Here is a 20,549-nt window from a genome sequence, read left to right as displayed (position 1 = left end):
CCAGACAGTCAGTGCTGAATTAATAGGGTGGGATCATATCCCGCACCAGATGGTGACTGTTGTCATGGGGGAAGGGGTCGAAATTATACAACACATGTACAGTTAAGTAGCCTACAGTCTAAACTCTCAATACTGTACATGAATGGTTACAATGTTTCCCAGTAAACAAACAAACACCACTGATAATGCGCAGCATTAATCACGCAATGATGTTCAAGTGCAGTGGGCTACAACTTGAGAGATCACCTAAAGTTATAGTTGAATGAATAAGGAGTAGATCAATGTCATCGAATGGACGGCTGATATTGCTGTAGCCTAGCTTATTGCATGTCGGGTCTGCGGCGCAGCGGCCGCTCGAGCGTGGCACCTCACACGAGAGCAAGTTGTAAAGTTCAGGTAAACGTCAGTCTTCGTTTGTCAACGGTTAAATAAGGTAGGTATTCAATCTGCATAGCATTGGGCCCATCGGTTACTATTTTAGCCGGAGTAAAAGTTACTTTGTATCGTTCATACTTCAAGGAATCACATTAACCAAGTGGCCTTGATAGGACATAGAGGCTATGTTACAATTCTCCGCTACACACTTTTCGAATAGTGATACACATCTCACACATTTGATGTGTTATCAAAACATAAGAAAACTACATAGAATACTATATAATACAATATGTATTTTCTTACCGAACATTTCATGAACGTCAGATTGAAGATCATCATGAAACTCCAAACTCCAGCGACAATCATCCAAACTTCAACCTCGTTAAGAAATCTAAAACTTCCTTTCAAACACAACTATTTGCAAAAAGAAAGCATTTTAAGTAAAAAATCCGCAATTTAAACGTAAGCCATCCAGTAGTTTCCATGTATTTAGTTATAAAAGCGATACTTTCTGAAGAGGCGTTTGTCTTAAGCACTCACACTTAAGAGACAGTCCCACCACTGGCATAATTCTTTCAAAGAAATCCTCTACACTCATTGACGTCATCCCGGCCCGTAGACCAATCACATAACTTCATTTGGAGTGGAAAAAACTATGCAACTCCCAACGTTTAGAAGTAGGCAGACATCACTGTCAAAAAAGAAACAATATATGATACACGTTGGACATTTGCTAAATTTTGTATACGTTATTTTTTTCATTCAATCCAACAAGATTCGCTAAATATATTAGGTTATAATATTATATATCATGAATCTGTTGAATTGATAAATTAAATTAATTAATATGCAATAGGTTCATTATCAATAATTAATTCTACAATAACCTCAATGTTGTAAGTAGGCTGAAGAAGATGTCTTATTTATTTTAAACCAGACCAGCACACAATGTATAAGAGGGGATGTTTAGGTGTTGTAATTGTTCAGAACATTTAGTGTAGGGTTGACACAATTGCCACATGACAGTGACTACATATAGCCTACATTTCTATCTGAACCTTCGGTAATTTACCTGAATAAGCCGCATGTATGGCTCTCAGATGAACTGATTCATTAGGAGTAAACCATTTATTGCACCCAGGGGAATTCCAACACTTGACCGCATTCTTTAAATCACAGGATCCATTCTGCCAGTGCCAGACAATGATGCAACACAGATATTGTGCAATCAGCAAACCTGTGACTTTACTCAAGTAAAGACTAAAGAATTAGGAATTACTAGGTCAGTTCAAGAGATAGGCCAACTTCCCTTTTATCCGTCTGTAGAGTATTTTTGACCCTGAAATAAAAGAAGTGACATTTCATTTACAGTAATTTAACATCTTTAGTGTAGATCTTCAGCCCATCTCTAGAATGTTGTAATTGTAACAGTGTAATGGTGTAATTCAATACCATTGGAGAAAGTGTAGCTTCCATTAGACATGTGTTTTGGGTGTCAATTAAAGATAAAGGCTTAGTCAAGCAACCCAAGATGCAAGTTAGCTGTAGTTCCACAGATAATACCACATCTGTAGGTAAGATTAGAATGATGTAGGCTCTAAACTTCACTTCTAATGTAGTTGATTAGATGCAATAGGTCTACAGAGTTACTGTTGGTCACATTGACATCCTCCCTTGCTAGGCTCTCTATGATAACTTACACAGATGGTGAACAAGACTATATTGGCCCTATTCTTACTGTATGTAGGATGTAGTATAGCCTGAGCTGAGCAGCATCTGTATGAGGGTGTCTGGGTACATGTTGACAACTGGTATGCCAGCTATGCTAGGGAAATGCTCCATTAACAAAATATGTGGTGGAGAGTGAAGGGATTGTCCTTCACCCACTGTACAAACCGAGATCTCCTCCACTTATACGTCTCTGACTAAAACAATTATCTGTGGGCTGGCCATCACTCACCTCTGTTGTAAAAAGGAACACCGTAGAAAAACATTTAAGTGCCACTGTAGTGAGACTTGTGTGTAACCATCAAACTACAGAAGGTTTGACTCTGGGCTTGACTCATACTTGTGGTTTGCTATTGAAAACCCTAATCTTGGCGAGCATAAACAGTGAGCTCAGTCTTCACATAGAGATGCTGTTTACTCACACTCTGCCTTTATGTTTGGCTTGAGTAATGAAATCCTCACTGAATCCTAGAGGGAGAGAAGAAAATTGAGTGCAGTGGGTCTGTTGATAGCCTAATGCCAAAAGTGTTACATTTTTCTTAGGTCAAAACTCTGAGCCAAATCCATAATCTCCCTGCTATAGTTTGAAGATGACTAAACACTTTAACCTGTTGAATTTTGGCACAGCAAAAGAGTTCAAGTTGAATAAGAGATGCATCATCCCCATTCAAAAGTTTTCACATAAAATAAACTCCGTTTTTGTACTATCTAGGAAATCGGCGACCATTTATTCCCCTCGGCTCACTTCCTGTCTTACTTCTTGTGCTTGAGGTCATTGCACAATGTACTCAACAACAGGAAGTGTTGTGATAGGCTTGTTTACATGTCAGGCGTGCGGTAGGTGTAATAGTGGAATCAAACGCAGGACTCAGAACGATATTCCCAAAGGCTTGTATTAGGCCCAACCAAGGCAACAGGAAACTTTGCCCGGAGGCAACAATTACGCACGAAGGCGAAAAGAAACTGCGCACAAACAGGTGCGACAAAATAGCAACCGCGCACAAACAGGTGCGACAAAATAGTACCACGCACAAACAGGTGCGGAAAATACTCCAGTATAATGGAGAGAAGCTCAACCGAGCAATACACACAACTGACGGAAAATCAATTACACACAACACTAGACAAACACAACGAGAAACTTATAGGACACTAATTACGCCAAAACAGAAACAGGTGTGAAAAACAAACAGACCAAAGCAAACGAACAAGAAACAAACAGCGGTGGCAGCTAGAATTCCGGAGACGACGAACGCCGAAACCTGCCCGAACAAGGGAGAGAGGCAGCCTCGGCCGAAACCGTGACAGTACCCCCCCCTTGACGCGCGGCTCCAGACGTGCGCCGACTCCGGCCTCGGGGACGACCAGGAGGACGCGGCGCAGGGCGCGTCGGATGCCCCCGATGGAATTCCGTCAGGAGCGACGGGTCCAAAACGTCTCTCCTCGGCACCCAACACCGCTCCTCCGGGCCGTACCCCTCCCACTCCACTAGATACTGGAGACCCCCCATCCGACGTCTCGAATCCAAGATGGATCTCACGGAGTACGCCGGTGCCCCCTCGATGTCCAACGGGGGCGGAGGAGTCTCCAAGATCTCATCTTCTTGGAGTGGGCCCGCTACCACCGGCCTGAGAAGGGACACATGGAACGAGGGGTTAATACACTTATACTCCAAAGGTAACATTAACCTATAACATACCTCGTTCAACCTTCTCAGGACTTTAAATGGCCCTACAAACCGCCGACCCAGTTTCCGACAGGGCAGGCGGAGGGGCAGGTTTCTGGTAGAGAGCCAGACTCGATCACCAGGTGCGTACACCGGTGCCTCACTGCGGTGGAGATCAGCGCTCGCCTTCTGACGTCGGAGGGCCCGCTGCAGGTGGACGTGTGCAGCGTTCCAAGTCTCCTCCGAGCGCCGCGCCCACTCATCCACCGCAGGAGCCTCGATCTGGCTCTGCTGCCAGGGTGCCAGAACCGGCTGGTAACCTAACACACATTGAAATGGAGTTAGGTTAGTGGAGGAATGGCGTAGGGAATTCTGGGCCATCTCGGCCCAGGGAACGTACCTTGACCACTCCTCCGGCCGGTCCCGGCAGTATGTTCTGAGAAACCTACCCACATCCTGGTTTACGCGTTCCACCTGCCCATTACTCTCCGGGTGGTAACCCGAGGTGAGGCTCACCGAGACCCCCAACCGCTCCATAAACGCTCTCCAGACTCTGGAGGTGAATTGGGGACCCCGATCAGCCACAATGTCCTCGGGTACCCCGTAGTGCCGGAACACATGGGTAAACAGTGCCTCGGCAGTTTGTAGGGCAGTAGGAAGACCCGGCATGGGGAGCAAACTACAGGCCTTAGAGAACCGGTCCACAACGACCAGGATGGTAGTATTCCCTTGGGAGAGGGGAAGGTCTGTTATAAAGTCCACTGAGAGGTGGGACCATGGTCGTTGTGGAACGGGCAGGGGTAGCAACTTACCCCTAGGTAGATGTCTAGGCGCCTTACACTGGGCGCACACCGAGCAGGAGGAAACATAAACCCTCACATCCCTTGCCAACGTGGGCCACCAGTACTTGGCACTAAGACAGTGCACTGTCCGGCCGATACCCGGATGTCCAGAGGAGGGTGACGTGTGAGCCCAATAGATCAATCGATCCCGAACCTCGAGCGGAACGTACTTCCGACCCTCCGGACACTGTGGTGGACTAGGGTCGGTGCGTAACGCCCGCTCGAGTTCAGAATCGACCTCCCACACTACCGGTGCCACCAGACACGACTCAGGCAGTATGGGAGTGGGCTCCACGGACCTCTCCTCCGTGTCATACCGCCGAGACAGCGCATCTGCCTTGCCATTCTGTGACCCAGGGATGTACGATATCTTAAAAGTAAACCTGGTCAAGAACATACTCCATCTTGCCTGGCGAGGGTTCAGCCTCCTCGCCGCCCGGATGTACTCCAGGTTACGGTGGTCCGTCAAAATGAGAAAAGGGTGTTGAGCCCCCTCAAGCCAGTGCCTCCACACCTTTAGGGCCTGTACCACGGCTAACAGCTCCCTGTCCCCTACGTCATAGTTCCGCTCCGCCGGACTGAGCTTCTTGGAATAAAAAGCACAGGGGCGGAGTTTAGGTGGCGCGCCAGACCGTTGTGAAAGCACGGCTCCTAAGCCGGCCTCCGACGCGTCCACCTCTACCTGGAACGGCAAAGAGGGATCCGGATGCGCCAGCACCGGGGCCGAGGTAAACAGGTCCTTCAGCCTCCCAAACGCCCTGTCCGCCTCGGCCGACCACTGCAGACGCACTGGACCCCCCTTCAACAGAGACGTGATGGGAGCTGCCACCTGTCCAAAACCCCGGATAAACCTCCTGTAGTAATTTGCAAACCCCAAAAACTGCTGCACCTCCTTCACAGTAGTTGGTGTTTGCCAATTACGCACGGCCGACACCCGGTCGACCTCCATCTTCACCCCTGACGCAGACAACTGATAACCCAAAAAGGAGACCGACTCCTGGAAAAACAGACACTTCTCTGCCTTCGCATACAGGTCGTGCTCCACCAGCCTCCGCAACACTCTTCGCACCAGGGCCACATGCTCGACACGGGTAGGCGAGTACACGAGAATGTCATCAATGTACACCACCACTCCCTGCCCCTGCATGTCCCTGAAGATCTCATCCACGAAGGATTGGAAAACTGACGGAGCGTTCATCAACCCGTATGGCATGACCAGATACTCGTAATGGCCCGAGGTGGTACTAAAGGCTGTTTTCCATTCATCACCCTCCCTGATGCGCACCAAGTTGTACGCGCTCCTGAGATCTAATTTCGTGAAGAAACGCGCCCCATGCAACGACTCCGTCATGGTCGCAATCAGCGGGAGTGGATAACTATACTTCACCGTAATCTGATTGAGACCACGGTAATCGATGCACGGACGCAAACCACCATCCTTTTTCTTCACGAAAAAGAAACTCGAGGACGCAGGGGAAGTGGAAGGCCGTATGTATCCTTGTCTCAGAGATTCGTCTATGTAAATCTCCATAGCTTTCTTCTCCTCCTGAGACAGAGGATACACATGGCTCCGTGGGAGCGCAGCTCCTGCCTGGAGGTCTATCGCACAATCCCCCTGCCTATGGGGTGGCAACCGCGTCGCCCTCGCCTTACTAAACGCAATAGCCAAATCCCCATATTCAGGTGGAACGGGCAATGCGGGCACCTGGTTTGGACTCTCCACCGAGGTAGCCCCTACGGAAACGCCCAAACATCTACCCCCACACTGAGCAGACCACTCCATCAGAGCCCTCTCCTGCCACGAAATCGCTGGGTTATGGGTACTCAACCAGGGCATGCCCAGCACCACCGGATACGCAGGAGAATCAATCAGGAACAGCTGAATCATCTCCTGATGATCCCCCTGCGCACACATCCTAAGTGGCGCTGTGACCTCCCTGATCAAGCCCGTACCCAACGGACGACTATCTAGGGCATGAACGGGGAAAGGAACATCAACAGGAGTAAGGGGAATCCCTAACGCTAAACAAAACTTTTTATCAATAAAATTCCCAGCCGCGCCTGAATCTACCAGCGCCTTATGCTGGGAATGAGGTGCTACCTGTGGAAAACTGACAGGTATACAAAAATGGGCAACAGTGAGCTCTGGGTGAGTGGGGCGCCTACTCACCTGGAGGGAATCCCCAGTGCGGGACCTGTCGTCATCTCCCCTAGGAGGCCATCCCCAGCACCTAGCCGCGGTGTGTCCTCCCCGACCACAGTTGGTGCAGTGGATGGACCCCCTAGCCTGCCGACTCCTCCTTTCTCTAGCGCCAGCGCCCCCGAGCTCCATAGGACACGGCTCGGAGGCGCTGGAGGGTGAAATGGACGGACCCTCCGCAGGACGTCCGCGGGTAGCCAGCAGGTGATCCAGCCTGATGGACATGTCGACCAGCTGGTCGAAAGTGAGGCTGGTGTCCCTACAAGCAAGCTCCCGACGGACGTCCTCTCGCAGGCTACATCTGTATAAATCGATGAGGGCCCGATCATTCCACCCTGCATCTGCCGCTAGAGTACGGAATTCAAGAGCGAATTCCTGGGCACTCCTCCTCCCCTGCCGGAGGAAGACCAGACGCTCCCCCGCCGCTTTCCCCTCCGGGGGATGGTCAAACACCGCCCTGAAGCGGCGGGAGAACTCGTCGTATGTAATCGTCGTGGCGTCGATCTTCCTCCACTCCGCGTTGGCCCACTCCAACGCTTTACCGGCCAGGCAGGAGATCAGGGCGGACACGCTCTCATGCCCCGAAGGGGCCGGGTGCACGGTGGCCAGGTATAACTCCACCTGGAGTAGAAATCCCTGACACCCAGCCGCGGTCCCGTCGTAGGCCCTCGGGAGAGATAGTCGGACTCCTCGAGGTTCCGGCGCTGGAATGAGTGGGCTGGCCGATGGTGCTGGCAGGGAGGGAGGTGGTGGAGGCGTACCCCAGCCTCGGATGGTGGAAATCACCTCCTGCAGGGCGGTCCCCATCTGCTGGATCTGCTCTCGTTGGTCCCGAACCTGGGCCTCCAGTCTCGTCTGAGCTGCTTCGGCTCCTGCTGATTCCATTGATGGTGTGTAATTCTGTCAGGCGTGCGGTAGGTGTAATAGTGGAATCAAACGCAGGACTCAGAACGATATTCCCAAAGGCTTGTATTAGGCCCAACCAAGGCAACAGGAAACTTTGCCCGGAGGCAACAATTACGCACGAAGGCGAAAAGAAACTGCGCACAAACAGGTGCGACAAAATAGCAACCGCGCACAAACAGGTGCGACAAAATAGTACCACGCACAAACAGGTGCGGAAAATACTCCAGTATAATGGAGAGAAGCTCAACCGAGCAATACACACAACTGACGGAAAATCAATTACACACAACACTAGACAAACACAACGAGAAACTTATAGGACACTAATTACGCCAAAACAGAAACAGGTGTGAAAAACAAACAGACCAAAGCAAACGAACAAGAAACAAACAGCGGTGGCAGCTAGAATTCCGGAGACGACGAACGCCGAAACCTGCCCGAACAAGGGAGAGAGGCAGCCTCGGCCGAAACCGTGACATTACAAGCCTCTCTGGCCTCTCCTGACAGAGCCAGTAGTTGCTATTACACACTGACTGGTTTGGACACTGGAACTAGTACTGTACTATAAGTACTCAATGCGTTTTAGCACTCAAAACTTGCAGTGTTTCCCTAAATCTGCTCCTCGGACAAGATGGCGCCGACAGACATGGTCGCCCTGTTTCTAGCTCCTAGTCAACTTTGCAGTATTTAGTTTTTTTTGTGTTATTTTTTACATTATTTACTCAGAATGTCTCTTGCATTATTACCTACAGCCAAAGATAACTTTTGGATATTAAATCGGTGGTCACTTACCAGCATTTCGACCAGAAATTAGACTTTGCTGAATTGGATCCTTTGTTTGAACTCCCCAAGGCAATTCCATTCATCCCGGGGGCTTCTCCAAGACCCTGCCACAGGAGAAGAGGAGTAAGGCATGAGCTCCTAGTCAGACTCAGGAGGTGTGCATACCATCCAGCGCTTCCGAGTATTTACTCGCTAATGTTCAGTCCCTGGACAATAAAGTAGTCAAACTCAGGGTGAGGATCTCCTCCAGAGAGACATCAGGGAATGTAACATATTCTGTTTTACGGAATCATGGCTCTCTCCGGATATACTGTCCCCGTCCAGCCATCATGGGGACAGGAAGAACGACACTGGCGGACACTGACGCCTCGGTCCCAGACAAGTTAAACAACTTCTTCGACAGCTTCGAGAAAAACACAGAGTCGTCGACGCAGGCCACTGCCGCTCACGAGGATCGTGAGCTCTCGTTCTCTGAGGCCGACATGAGTAAGACATTTAAGCGTGTTAACCCTGCAAGGCAGCCGGCACAGACAGCATCCTAAGCCACGTCCTCTTTTTGAGTGTGAACTGTATTACTTTACTGTATTGTATTATACTGTATTATATGGACTGGAATTACATCATTCAAACCATGATAAAGCAGGGAGAGAACATGCAATGCTAGAGAATTTGATTTGAATTTTGAAATAAAATAGGGCCTATTTGTATAATTAGTAGGCTGACACATATATTATACCCTACCTTTCATAATATTTCCCCTAATGTTATTAGCCTACATCCTCTTTCTCTCTATTGTTGCTTCATTCCTTCCTCTCTTTCAACAGCTAAATTAAATATTTATCGTTGTCCTTATCTTCATCATTCTAATGACATCCTTGAATAATATAGGACTAGAATTAGATGCATAACGCTTTCACTTCTCTTCATGAAGATTGGGTCTAAATAAATAACTGCTATAACCTACCGCCATCGCACGTTCACTCTTCTTTCAAACTACCCGGGAGTTCTATTGGCTGCAGTATTTAACATTCAGCAGACAAGAGCTTGCGTCCCTCTTCGAATAGTCTATTGGTATAAGAAATGCATTTCCTGCATGGGACTCCAAGAGCTAAGGAGCGTTTTTTAAGGAGAGAGGCCAGAGGAGCACAAGTGCGTATGTATTGCGCAAGAGACAGAGGCTATAAGTTAGAAGCTTATTATGCATAACCCATCATTAATTAGCTAAATATAAAGCTAATACTGCATAGAATGTATTACCTGAAAGAGGTAGGCTAGGACATCTATATATGGGGCTATATATCAATCTAGAGCAGGATTATCTATTTTGGATGCAATTTGAATGGAGTTGATGGAGAGAGAAAGACGTGCACTGATTTAAAGAAACGATATTCGAGTGATAGGCTGCAATTTAAAACAATAATCTTTACAATAAAAAAATAAGGTGACCCCCAAAAGCCAGATGGAGATGGGTAAATTAGACGGAGATGGCTCAATTAGACACGCATTTGGGTTTTTATATTACTGTAGCATAGACGATGCTGCAGCAAATGAAGGCCTACCTGTCACAAGCAAAAAAATTACTATGATGAGATGATAGGTCTACATGCATTGCGAACTGAGCTCCATACTGAGATGGGCTGTCTCTCCCCACCCTGAGTGTTGATGATTCATCATGCAGAAGCCGTAGAGAAGCCACATTTAGACATCGCCTATCATTTAACAGTTCCATTTCACGCCATGCTGTTCATCTAAATAATTTATTATAATTTACCGGTTTCTCGCAATTATTTAACATGGGAAATGGGAGTGGTTTTGGGCGGTAAATCCCGGTAAATCTCGATAACCGGGTTCCCACCATTCAACCCTAGTGTGCACATCACTGACAACCTGAAATGGTCCACCCACACAGACAGTGTGGTAAAGAAGGTGCAAAAACACCTCTTCAACCTCAGGAGGGTGAAAAAATGTGGCTTGGCCCCTAAGACCCTCATGAATTTCTACACATGCACCATTGAGAGCATCCTGTCGGGCTGTATCACCGCCTGGTATGGCAATTGCACTGTCCACAACCGCAGGACTCTCCAGAGGGTGGTGTGGTCAGCCCAAGCCATCACCGGGGGCACACTGCCTGCCCTCCAGGACATCTACAGCACCCTGTGTCACAGGAAGGCCAAGATGATCAAGGACCCCACAAGCCACAGCCTGTTCACCCCACTGCCATCTAGAAGGAGGAGACAGTACAGGTGCATCAAAGCTGGGACCGAGACTGAAAAAAAAGCCATCAGACTGTTAAATAGTCACCACTAGCTGGCTTCCGCTCAGTACCCTGCCCTGAACATAGTCACAGTTACTAGCCGGCTACCACCCAGTACTCTACCCTGCACCTTAGAGACTGCTGCTGACCTTTTCCACATTTTGTTACGTTACAGCCTTATTCTAAAATAGATTAAGTAAAACATTTTCCTCATCAATATACACACAATACCCCATAAAGACAAAGCAAAAACAGGTTTTTGGAAATGTTTGCAAATGTAAAAAAAAAAAAACATAAATAAGTATTCAGACCCTTTACTCAGTAATTTGTTGGAGCACCTTCGGCAGCGATTACAGCCTCGGGTCTTCTTGGGTATGACACTACAAGCTTGGCACACCTGTATTTGGGGAGTTTCTCCCATTCTTCTCTGCAGATCCTCTCAAGCTCTGTCAGATTGGATGGGGAGCGTCGCTGCACAGCTATTTTCTGGTCTCAATGATCGCTCCGTTCATCTTTCCCTCGATCCTGACTAGTCTCCCAGTCCCTCCCGCTGAAAAACATTCCCACATCATGATGCTGCCACCACCGTGCTTCACCGTAGGGATGTTGCCAGGTTTCCTCCAGACGTGACGCTTGGCATTCAGGCTAAAGAGTTCAATCTTGGTTTCATCAGACCAGAGAATCTTGTTTCTCATGGTCTGAGAGTCATTTAGGTGCCTTTTGGCAAACTCCAAGCGGGCTATCATGTGCCTTTTGCTGAGGTGTGGCTTCCGTCTGGCCACTCTACCATAAAGACCTGATTGGTGGAGTGCTGCAGAGATGGTTGTCCTTCTGGAAGGTTCTCCCATCTCCACAGAGGAACTCTGGAGCTCTGTCAGAGTAACCATTGGGTTCTTGGTCACCTCCCTGACCAAGGCCTTTCTTCCCCGATTGTTCAGTTTGGCCGGGCAGCCAGCTCTCGGAAGAGTCTTGGTGATTCCAAACTTCTTTAATTTAAGAATGATGGAGGCCACTGTGTTCTTGGGGACCTTCAATGCTGCAGAAATGTTTTAGCACCCTTCCCATGATCTGTACCTCGACACAATCCTGTCTCGGAGCACTACGGACAATTCATTCGACCTCATGGCTTGGTTTTTGCTCTGACATGCACTGTCAACTGTGGGACCTTATATAGACAGGTGTGTGCCTTTCCAAATCATGTCCAATCAATTGAATGTACCACAGGTGGACTCTCCAATCAAGTTGTAGAAACATCTCAAGGATGATCAATGGAAACAGGATGCACCTGAGCTCAATTTCGAGTCTCATAGCAAAGGGTCTGAATACTTATGGAAATAAGGTATTTCAGTTTTTTTATTTTTAATAAATGTGGAGGAAAATGTTTTATTTAATCAATTTTAGATTAAGGCTGTAACGTAACAAAATGTGGAAAAAGTCAAAGGGTCTGAAAACTTTCCGAATGCACTGTACATAGTCACTGGTCACTTTAATAATGTTTACATACTGTTTTACCCACTTCATGTGTACTTGAACCCAAAATATGTGTACTTGAACAATACAATTGTATTTAATTTAATTTAAAGAATTCACTCCAAAATCATCCGATCATTTACAGTCTGCCATTGAACAGTAATATACTGTTTCTAACCTCTATCTTCCTCTATTTTGTGATTGTGAAGAAATGCCCTTTTCTGACATGTGACCTGGGGATAACCTTGCGTTTCCTGTGTGGATGGATGGGAAGCCAGATAGAGGAGGACTCCACTTGGAGGGATGGGGGACCAAAAAAAGGGAAGGAAAACCTTCCTTGAGCGTCAATAACTTATCTTGTGACGCCTGTTGGCTATTGTTTCTCCGGGCTTTTGAGGAAGGTGCTCGGATGTTGATTTTGCCCAGTTTGCCTGTTGAGAACAGGGGGAACAGGGGTTGTGATTTCACCTGGCTGGAGGACTCACTTTGAAATTCACTTTCAGAGGCGACCTAATGTGGTTTGCTGCTCTTATGCTTGGGCTTGGAAATACTTAGTTTTACTGTGAGTGAACTATGTCATGAAATACTATTGCTCTTTTTTGTTTGTTTAGCACTTTATAGCATTTCGCACTTTAATCTTTTGTATTCTTTCGAGCATGGATTAAAAAAGTAAACTTTTGCATCTCGGCCTCATTGGTTTTCTTCCTTTTTATGGTTTGAGTGCGAGGCAAAATATTTTACTGAGCATGAACTTTTACATGAAATACATGAAAACTGCATGCAATACTTTACTGTGCACGAACAGATTGAACATACGGATAGAGTTGTCTCATGTTGCACTAAACATGATAATGTGGCAGTAATCTGATGTTAATTTCTAGGGTGTGGTGCTCTACAGTATGCAAGAGATAATGAACAACAGGCTGAGTTGAGAGAATTTGATTTGCTCTTTTACAGTGTTCCCCTGTATTGGACACAACTGTCTTATGAATGCTAAACATCTGATCAGTTCCATCATGTACTTCGATCAACACATTAGCCCTAGCACTGTTTCTAAACCCCGTTTGGTATTACATTTGGATTTATCTTTACAAGACACTGTGGTAATACACGTGTGACTGAAACATGTTCGTTTGTGATAATCTACACAAGCTAACAATAACCTAATCAGAAGTGTAACAACTCATGCCGTGTCCAAAGCATTAGTTGACCGACTTGACTTAGACAGGAAACGGTGTATGGGGGTGTCTCCCTATGCAGCATTACAATGACCTTATAGGCACCAGGAAAGGCTGACAATGTTGACAATTTACCTCCAGTTTATCTTGTCAGACTATATAAGTGTGGGTTGACACCGGGTGAGTTGTTCAACGACACTAATTTACGGCAGAAACATAGTGACAAAACAGACAGTAGGATCATGAGTTAGTACACAGCAGTTGTGATGGCCAGCCTCAACCCACATGACCCATGCATTCACAGCATTTAGGCTGTCAACACCCTAACACAGACAGAACAATACAGCCATAGAAACTGTACAGCCTCTGTCCCTGCAGTACAGAGTACAGTGAACACCCAGTCCTACAGGAACCTCTTGTGGTGTTGCTAAGAAGCAATTCTTGACAATATCATAACAACAATACTGAAGGAGAATTTCAGTATCTCACAAACACACATTGGGAATTCAATGTTTAAAGGAGCCTTTCTCTTGAATATGTTACACAGATTTAGGAATTCAATAAAACTGTTTTAAAGGAACTCTTCTCTTGACTATCTCACAAACATGTAAGGGTTGGTGTGAGGTGTGAACCAGGTGCAGTGCAGGATAGACAGTAGGCAGTAGGCAGAGATGGTGAAACAAGGATCTTTACTGGTGGTCCCAAAACCAGGATACAAAATAACGGACTTGTCACGAAAAAATAAAGGAGGAGCAAATTGGTCTCCAAAAACAGGCTGACAGCAAACATACGAAATACTAACTATGACTGAAAACAACAATGAAACAGGGAGAACACTTCTCAAGTACCTGTACATATGTCTCGCAATCAGACACTAATTAGTACTGTTTGGCATCGAGAACTAGCAGAGAAAACAGAGCAAGGGAACACAGGGAAGTGAGGGCATAAATACACAGGTGAACAGGTAGACACAGGTGACACCAATAAGATAATGATTAGTCCAGACTGTGAGTGAGGAGGTGCCTAAGGTTGTCGGAGGATGACACCTAGTGGGTCGCTACGGAACTGCGACCTCCTCCTGTAACAGTGCTCCCCCCCGACGAACGGCCCCAGCCGTTCAACTCGGCGCCTCCGGGTGGAGGCGACGGAATGTTGTTATCAGCCCTGGGTCCAGAATGTCCCTCCTGGGCACCCAGGACCGCTACTCCGGCCCATAACCCTCCCAGTCCACCAGAAATTGGAGACCTCTCCCTACCCACCGGCAGTCCAGGATCCGGTCCACAGTAAAAGCCGGCTGCCCTCCGACGAGGTGCAGCGGGGGAACAGGATGAGGGGGGGAGACAGGGGACAGGTGGCGACGGACTTGAGGAGGGACACATGGAATGTGGGATGCACCCGCATGGTGGGGGGATGTTGCAGGCGGTAGGCCACTGGGTTGACTCGCGAGAACACTCTGAAAGGCCCGACGAACCGGGGTGACAGCTTCCTGGACTCCACGCGGAGGGGAATATCCTGTGTGGAGAGCCACACCCTCTGTCCCGGGCGAAAAACCGGGGCTGGGCGACGCCTGCGGTTGGCCTGATGTTGAGACCTGACCAAGGCCCGCTCCAAGTGCGGCGACAGCAACTGATGTGGACCTGGAACGACGTGACTGCCGCCTCCTCTTCTTGCTCGGGGAATAGGTGGGATTGGTACCCGTATTGGCACTGGAAGGGGGACAGGCCGGTGGATGAGCAGAGAAAGGTGTTGTGGGTGTATTCCACCCACGCCAGTCGCTGACTCTACGTAGCTGGGTTGCTGGAGGCATAGCACCTCAGCACCCCCTCCAGATCCTGGTTGACTCGCTCCGTCTGCCCGTTCGACTGGGGATGGAAGCCGGAAGACAAGTTGATGGAGGCACCGAGGCAGGTGGCGAACATCTTCCAGAACCTGGAGGCGAACTGAGGACCCCGATCCGAAACCAAATCTTGGGGAAGGCCGTGGACACGGAAAACGTGCTGCATCACCAACTTAGCCGTCTCCCGGGCCGACGGGAGTTTGAGAAGGGGAATGAAGTGGGCAGCCTTCGAAAACCGGTCCACAACAACCAGGATGACTGTGTATCCATCAGAGGGGGGTAGGGCGGAAATGAAATCCAGCGAGATGTGGGTCCAAGGGCGCTTGGGGATAGGCAGGGGTCGGAGCAGCGCTGCCACAGGCTGACGTGAGCTCTTCGTGAGCACGCACACCGGGCAAGCAGCCACAAAGGCACGCATATCCCCCTCAGCTGATGGCCACCAGAACCTCCTAGGCAGGAACTCCAACATCCTGGCGCCCCCCGGATGGCTGGTGAGGTCGGACGCGTGCGCCCACTGAAGCAGTCGTGAGCGCGCAGCCTAGGGTACGTACATCCTCCCCGTTGGACCTCCGCCCGGATCGGGCTCCCGCCGTAGCACTGCTCTGACCAGCCTATCGATTCTCCACGAAACTGGGGCAGCAATCAGGGCGTTGGGGACAATGGGGTCGTCCCTCTCCTCCAGGTTCACGGGGTCGAACTGCCGGGAGAGCGCATCAGGCTTGGTGTTCTTCGACCCCGGACGGTATGAGATCGTGAACCGGAACCTGGTGAAGAACAACGCCCCACTGGCCTGGCGCGAGTTGAGCCTCTTGGCCCCCTGAATGTAGGCTAAGTTCTTATGGTCAGTCCATACGACGGATGGATGGGCGGCCCCCTCTAGCCAATGCCTCCACTCCCCCAGGGCGAGCTTGACCGCTAGCAGCTCACGGTTCCCCACGTCGTAAATCTGCTCCACCGGGGACAGCTGACGGGAGAAAAATGCACAGGGGTGAGTCTTACCGTCCGTGAGGAACTGCTGGGACAGGATTGCCCGCACCGCAACGTCTGAAGCATCCACCTCCACAATGAACAGCAGGGACAGATCAGGATGCCCTAGGACCGGGGCCGATGTAAAGCGGCGCTTAAGTGCTTCCGGGGTCCAGGCGAAGGAGCGCACGCTCGTCTGTGTGAGGGCTGTCAGGGGAGCGGCTAGGGAGCTAAAATTGTGAATAAATCACCTATAAAAATGAGGGAACCCTATAAACTGTTGTAGTTGCTTGAGGGATGAGGGCTGGGGCCAATCCAGTACCGCGCTGACCTTGGCTGGGTCCATCCATAGGTCCCCCTGGGTGACGATGAACCCCAGGAAGGAGACTGTCTCTGTGTGCAACACGCATTTCTCCACCTTGACGTAGAGCTGGTGACGGAGAAGGCATTGGAGGACCTGCCGAACGTGCTGCGGGTGTTCACTCATGTCCTTTGAAAATATTAGGATGTCATCCAAATACACGAAGACGCTGTAGTCGAGGAGGTGCCGGGGCACGTCATTGACCAACGCCTGGAACACTGCAGGCGCGTTGGCTAGACCGAACGGCATGACTTGGTACTCGTAATGCCCACTGAGTGTGTTAAAAGCCGTCTTCCACTCGTCCCCCTCCCGAATCCTCACCAGGTTGTAGGCATTTCGTAAGTCCAGCTTGGTGAAGACCCAGGCTCCCTGCAATGAATTGAATGCCGTCGTCATCAGGGGGAGTGGGTAGCGGTTCTTAACCGTGATGTCGTTGAGCGCCCGGTAATCAATGCACGGCCGCTGCCCACCGTCCTTTTTCCCCACGAAGAAGAAGCCCACGCCCACGGGTGAGGTAGAGGGATGGATGCGACCCTTGACAAGTGCCTCGTCGATATACTCCCTCATGGCCAGCGTCTCCGGCCGGGACAAGGAAAACAATCCGGCGCCTGGCAGGAGATCGATAGCGCATTCGTATGGCCTGTGAGGAGGTAGGCCCTTGGCACGCCTCTTACTAAACACCTCCCCCAGATCCCAATACTCCCGGGGAACGCCTATCAGGTCTGGACCGGTGACGGAGTCTGTAGCCACCATCCTCCAGATGGCAACCGCCTCTAGGGTGGTAGGCGGTTCTGAGTGCGGGACATGGGGAAGAGGTGAGGACTGGTAGGTGGTCTGGGACAGTGGTTTGGGCTGATGAGTGGTCGGTGGAGACCGGAACAGAACGGAGGTGGAGCCTCCCTCCAGGATGAGCCGCCCAGTGGACCAGTCTATCCTGGGTTTGTGGGCGACCAGCCAGGGGTGCCCGAGGATGAGGGGACACTCCGGAGAGTCCACAATGAAAAACTGGATATCCTTCCATAGCCCCCCTGCCACCCGGAAACGCACGGAAACCCGACCCCAACAGCCGGCCGTCCAGGCCCATGACCGGAAACGACTCAGAGAGGGAGAGTAACGGAACGCCCCACCTTTGGGCCAGCCTCGCGTCCATCAGGTTTCCCGCGGCCCCGAATCCACCAGTGCATGCGCCCGACACGCAGCGCGGGCCCACTGAGCCCTGACGAGGAGAAATGTCTGGGAGTCTCTGGGGTTGGGGTTTCGGTTCGCTAGCACACTCCCGATATTAGCGAGCCCTTCCATTTCCCGGCTTCTCCGGGCATGAGTCGCAGTGGTAAACTGCCTGGCTGCAGTACTGGCAACGTCCCTGCGTCATCCCTCTCTCATGCACCCTCTCACGACGCAGATTGTCTACCCGCACCGAGAGGTCGATGAGGCCGTCCAGTCGCTCAGGCAGCTCCCTGAAGGAGAGTTCGTCCTTCATCCACAACGATAGTCCCTGCGCGTAAAGGACGACCAGGGTGGCCTCCTCCCATCCTGCCTCTCGAGCCCGGGTCCGGAACTCCACGAAGTAGTCCGCCACCGAACGGTCACCCTGCCGACAGGCCGTGAGCCACCTCCCGGCCTCGTGCCCCGACACCACCCTAGAAGTGTCGAACACCTTGCGTAGCTCCCGGGTGAATTGGTAGGAGTCTGAGCACGCCGGAGTTTGGCTCTCCCACTCCGTGGTAGCCCAGGAAAGGGCCCGACCCGTCAACAGAGTGATAATGTAGGCTCCGTCGGGAAGGAGGAGGGTTGTAGGCTGAATACCAGGGAACACTGGGTGAGGAATTCCCTGCAGCCATCTGGACGTCCGTTGTACCTCTCCGGAGGTGGTAGGCGGGGTTCCCGCGATGTCGCAGGCGAGACTGGAGACGCCGCTGCCGCGGCTTCCGCTCCGCCGGTTGCCGGGGCTGGTCGGGTGTCCACCCTGCTCTGCATGGCAATCGTCAGCTAACGCAGATTCTCAGTCATCTGCTGCAGGCTGCAGTCGTGCTGGTTCAGCATAGCTCCCTGCGTTGCCAATGCGCTGCGATACTGTGCTGCCTCCGCTGGGTCCATATTGGCTCTGTTTTCTGTAAGGGTTGGTGTGAGGAGTGACCCAGGTGCGGTGCAGGATAGACATTAGGCAGTAGGCAGAGATGGTGAAACAAGGATCTTTACTGGTGGTCCCAAAACCAGGACCAAATAACGGACTTGTCACGAAAAAATAAAGGAGGAGCAAATTGGTCTCCAAAAACAGGCTGACAGCAAACATACGAAATACTAACTATGACTGAAAACAACAATGAAACAGGGAGAACACTTCTCAAGTACCTGTACATACGTCTCGCGATCAGACACTGATTAGTACTGTTTGGAACGAGAACTAGCAGAGAAAACAGAGCAAGGGAACACAGGGAAGTGAGGGCATAAATACACAGGTGAACAGGTAGACACAGGTGACACCAATAGGATAATGATTAGTCCTGACTGTGAGTGAGGAGGTGCCTAAGGTTGTCAGAGGATGACACCTAGTGGGTCGCTCCGGAACTTTGACCCCCTCCTGTAACACAAACACACATTGGGAATTCAAGGAATATTTTTTTTAAGTACATGGGTGCTTTAAGAGCTCAAGGGCAACAACCAAAGAAGCTACACTGTCTGTTTACAGTCAAAGGTCACGGGTCGTGGGGGTGAGTTTTCTGTTGAGATGGAGGTCAAGGCCAGACAGGCAAGGGATTACGACTGCTTATGTTTCTGCTGCTCTGGTTAGGGGAATGGAGCATGAGTCACACACACACACATACAGACACACACACACACACACACACACATACAGAAGCAGTAGATCTGAAACAGGGTGAGGCAGGGCCTGGTAAAGGGAGAGACAGACAGAGAGAAAGGCCAGGGAGAGAGAGAGAGAGGGAGAGAAGGAAAGTAAGAGGCAGACTCCTGACCGGCTTCGGTCGGTCGGTTCAGTACAGTCAGTGTTAACACGGTGAAGGCTCAGATCTGACTGAGAGAGGAATGTGTCTCTCTTTGTAGGGTCCTGGAGCGGCCGGTGACGGCATGGCGTTTTCCCGGGTACTTCTGCAGATTCCACGAGAGGACCCAGCCAGCCAGCTAGAGACAAACACACACACACACACACACACACACACACACACACACACACACACACACACACACACACACACACACACACAAGGGCATGATCAAGCTGCATTGTAATGTTGCCTGATTGGTCACCTGACACTTTTTCCCTTACCAAACCTAGCAGAGGAAAGAGAGGTTGCCTCAACTCACCACAGGATTAACACCATGAATAGGGTGGAAGAATGAGCCTCTGCTCTGGCTGTGTGTGTATGTGTGTAGATGTGGGGGGGGGGGGGGGGGGGGGTACTTGAGAGAGTTTAAGAGAATGACACGAGGGAAAAGTTAAGAAAGAGAGAAAGGGAGAGAGAGAGAAGAAAGAGAGATGGAAGAAGAGGGAAGAGTAAGAGAGAAGAGAGTGTGAGAGAAAGAGAGAAAAGGAGAAAAATTAAGTGATACGGAGAGAGTGAGGGAAAGGAGTAGGAGAGAAAGTGTGTGAGAGAGGGAGAGAGACAGTGGAGGAGGAACCATGCCTCAGCCACTGTCTGGTCCAGTGAGAGGCAGTTGGCAGCTGGCTCTCTATCAGACACAAATGTACAGTAATTCAAAGCATGCGACTTGACGCCGGTCCTTGGGAGTGGGAGCCGTGTGGTCACACACGCACGCACGCGCACACACACACACACACATACATACACACACACACACAGTCCACGTGACCGCAATTATGTACATTTCCATAGCAAATGCATACTAAAGCTAATCACATTACAAACGCTATGGTCCCTTCAAGAAAAACAACATTTCCCAAATGACTTCCCTGTCCTTTTATAGTGTATTTATATGCTGCATCCAAATAGCATGACAAA

At 49.9% G+C, this 20,549-nt stretch overlaps 1 protein-coding gene and 1 long non-coding RNA gene across 2 annotated transcripts in view; one reads left to right on the top strand and one right to left on the bottom strand.

Moving 5' to 3' along the window:
• Positions 1 to 946, bottom strand: part of LOC311128511 (tumor necrosis factor receptor superfamily member 10B-like) — a 35,845-nt gene extending 34,899 nt beyond the window's left edge. Inside the window, exon 1 of the mRNA XM_084160704.1 lies at positions 682 to 946. Coding sequence (XP_084016830.1) covers positions 682 to 744 — 63 coding nt within the window. The 5' untranslated portion in view covers positions 745 to 946. The remainder of the gene's footprint in view (positions 1 to 681) is intronic.
• Positions 1 to 20,549, top strand: part of LOC311127976 — a 1,008,662-nt gene that overhangs the window by 616,038 nt on the left and 372,075 nt on the right. The window lies entirely within an intron of this gene.

The sequence above is a fragment of the Coregonus lavaretus genome (assembly GCF_964263955.1).
Source record: "Coregonus lavaretus genome assembly, chromosome: 4".
Classification (NCBI taxonomy): Eukaryota; Metazoa; Chordata; class Actinopteri; order Salmoniformes; family Salmonidae; genus Coregonus; species Coregonus lavaretus.
The sequence above is the reverse complement of the archived record's forward strand: the minus strand, read 5'-3'. Positions and strand labels throughout refer to the sequence as shown.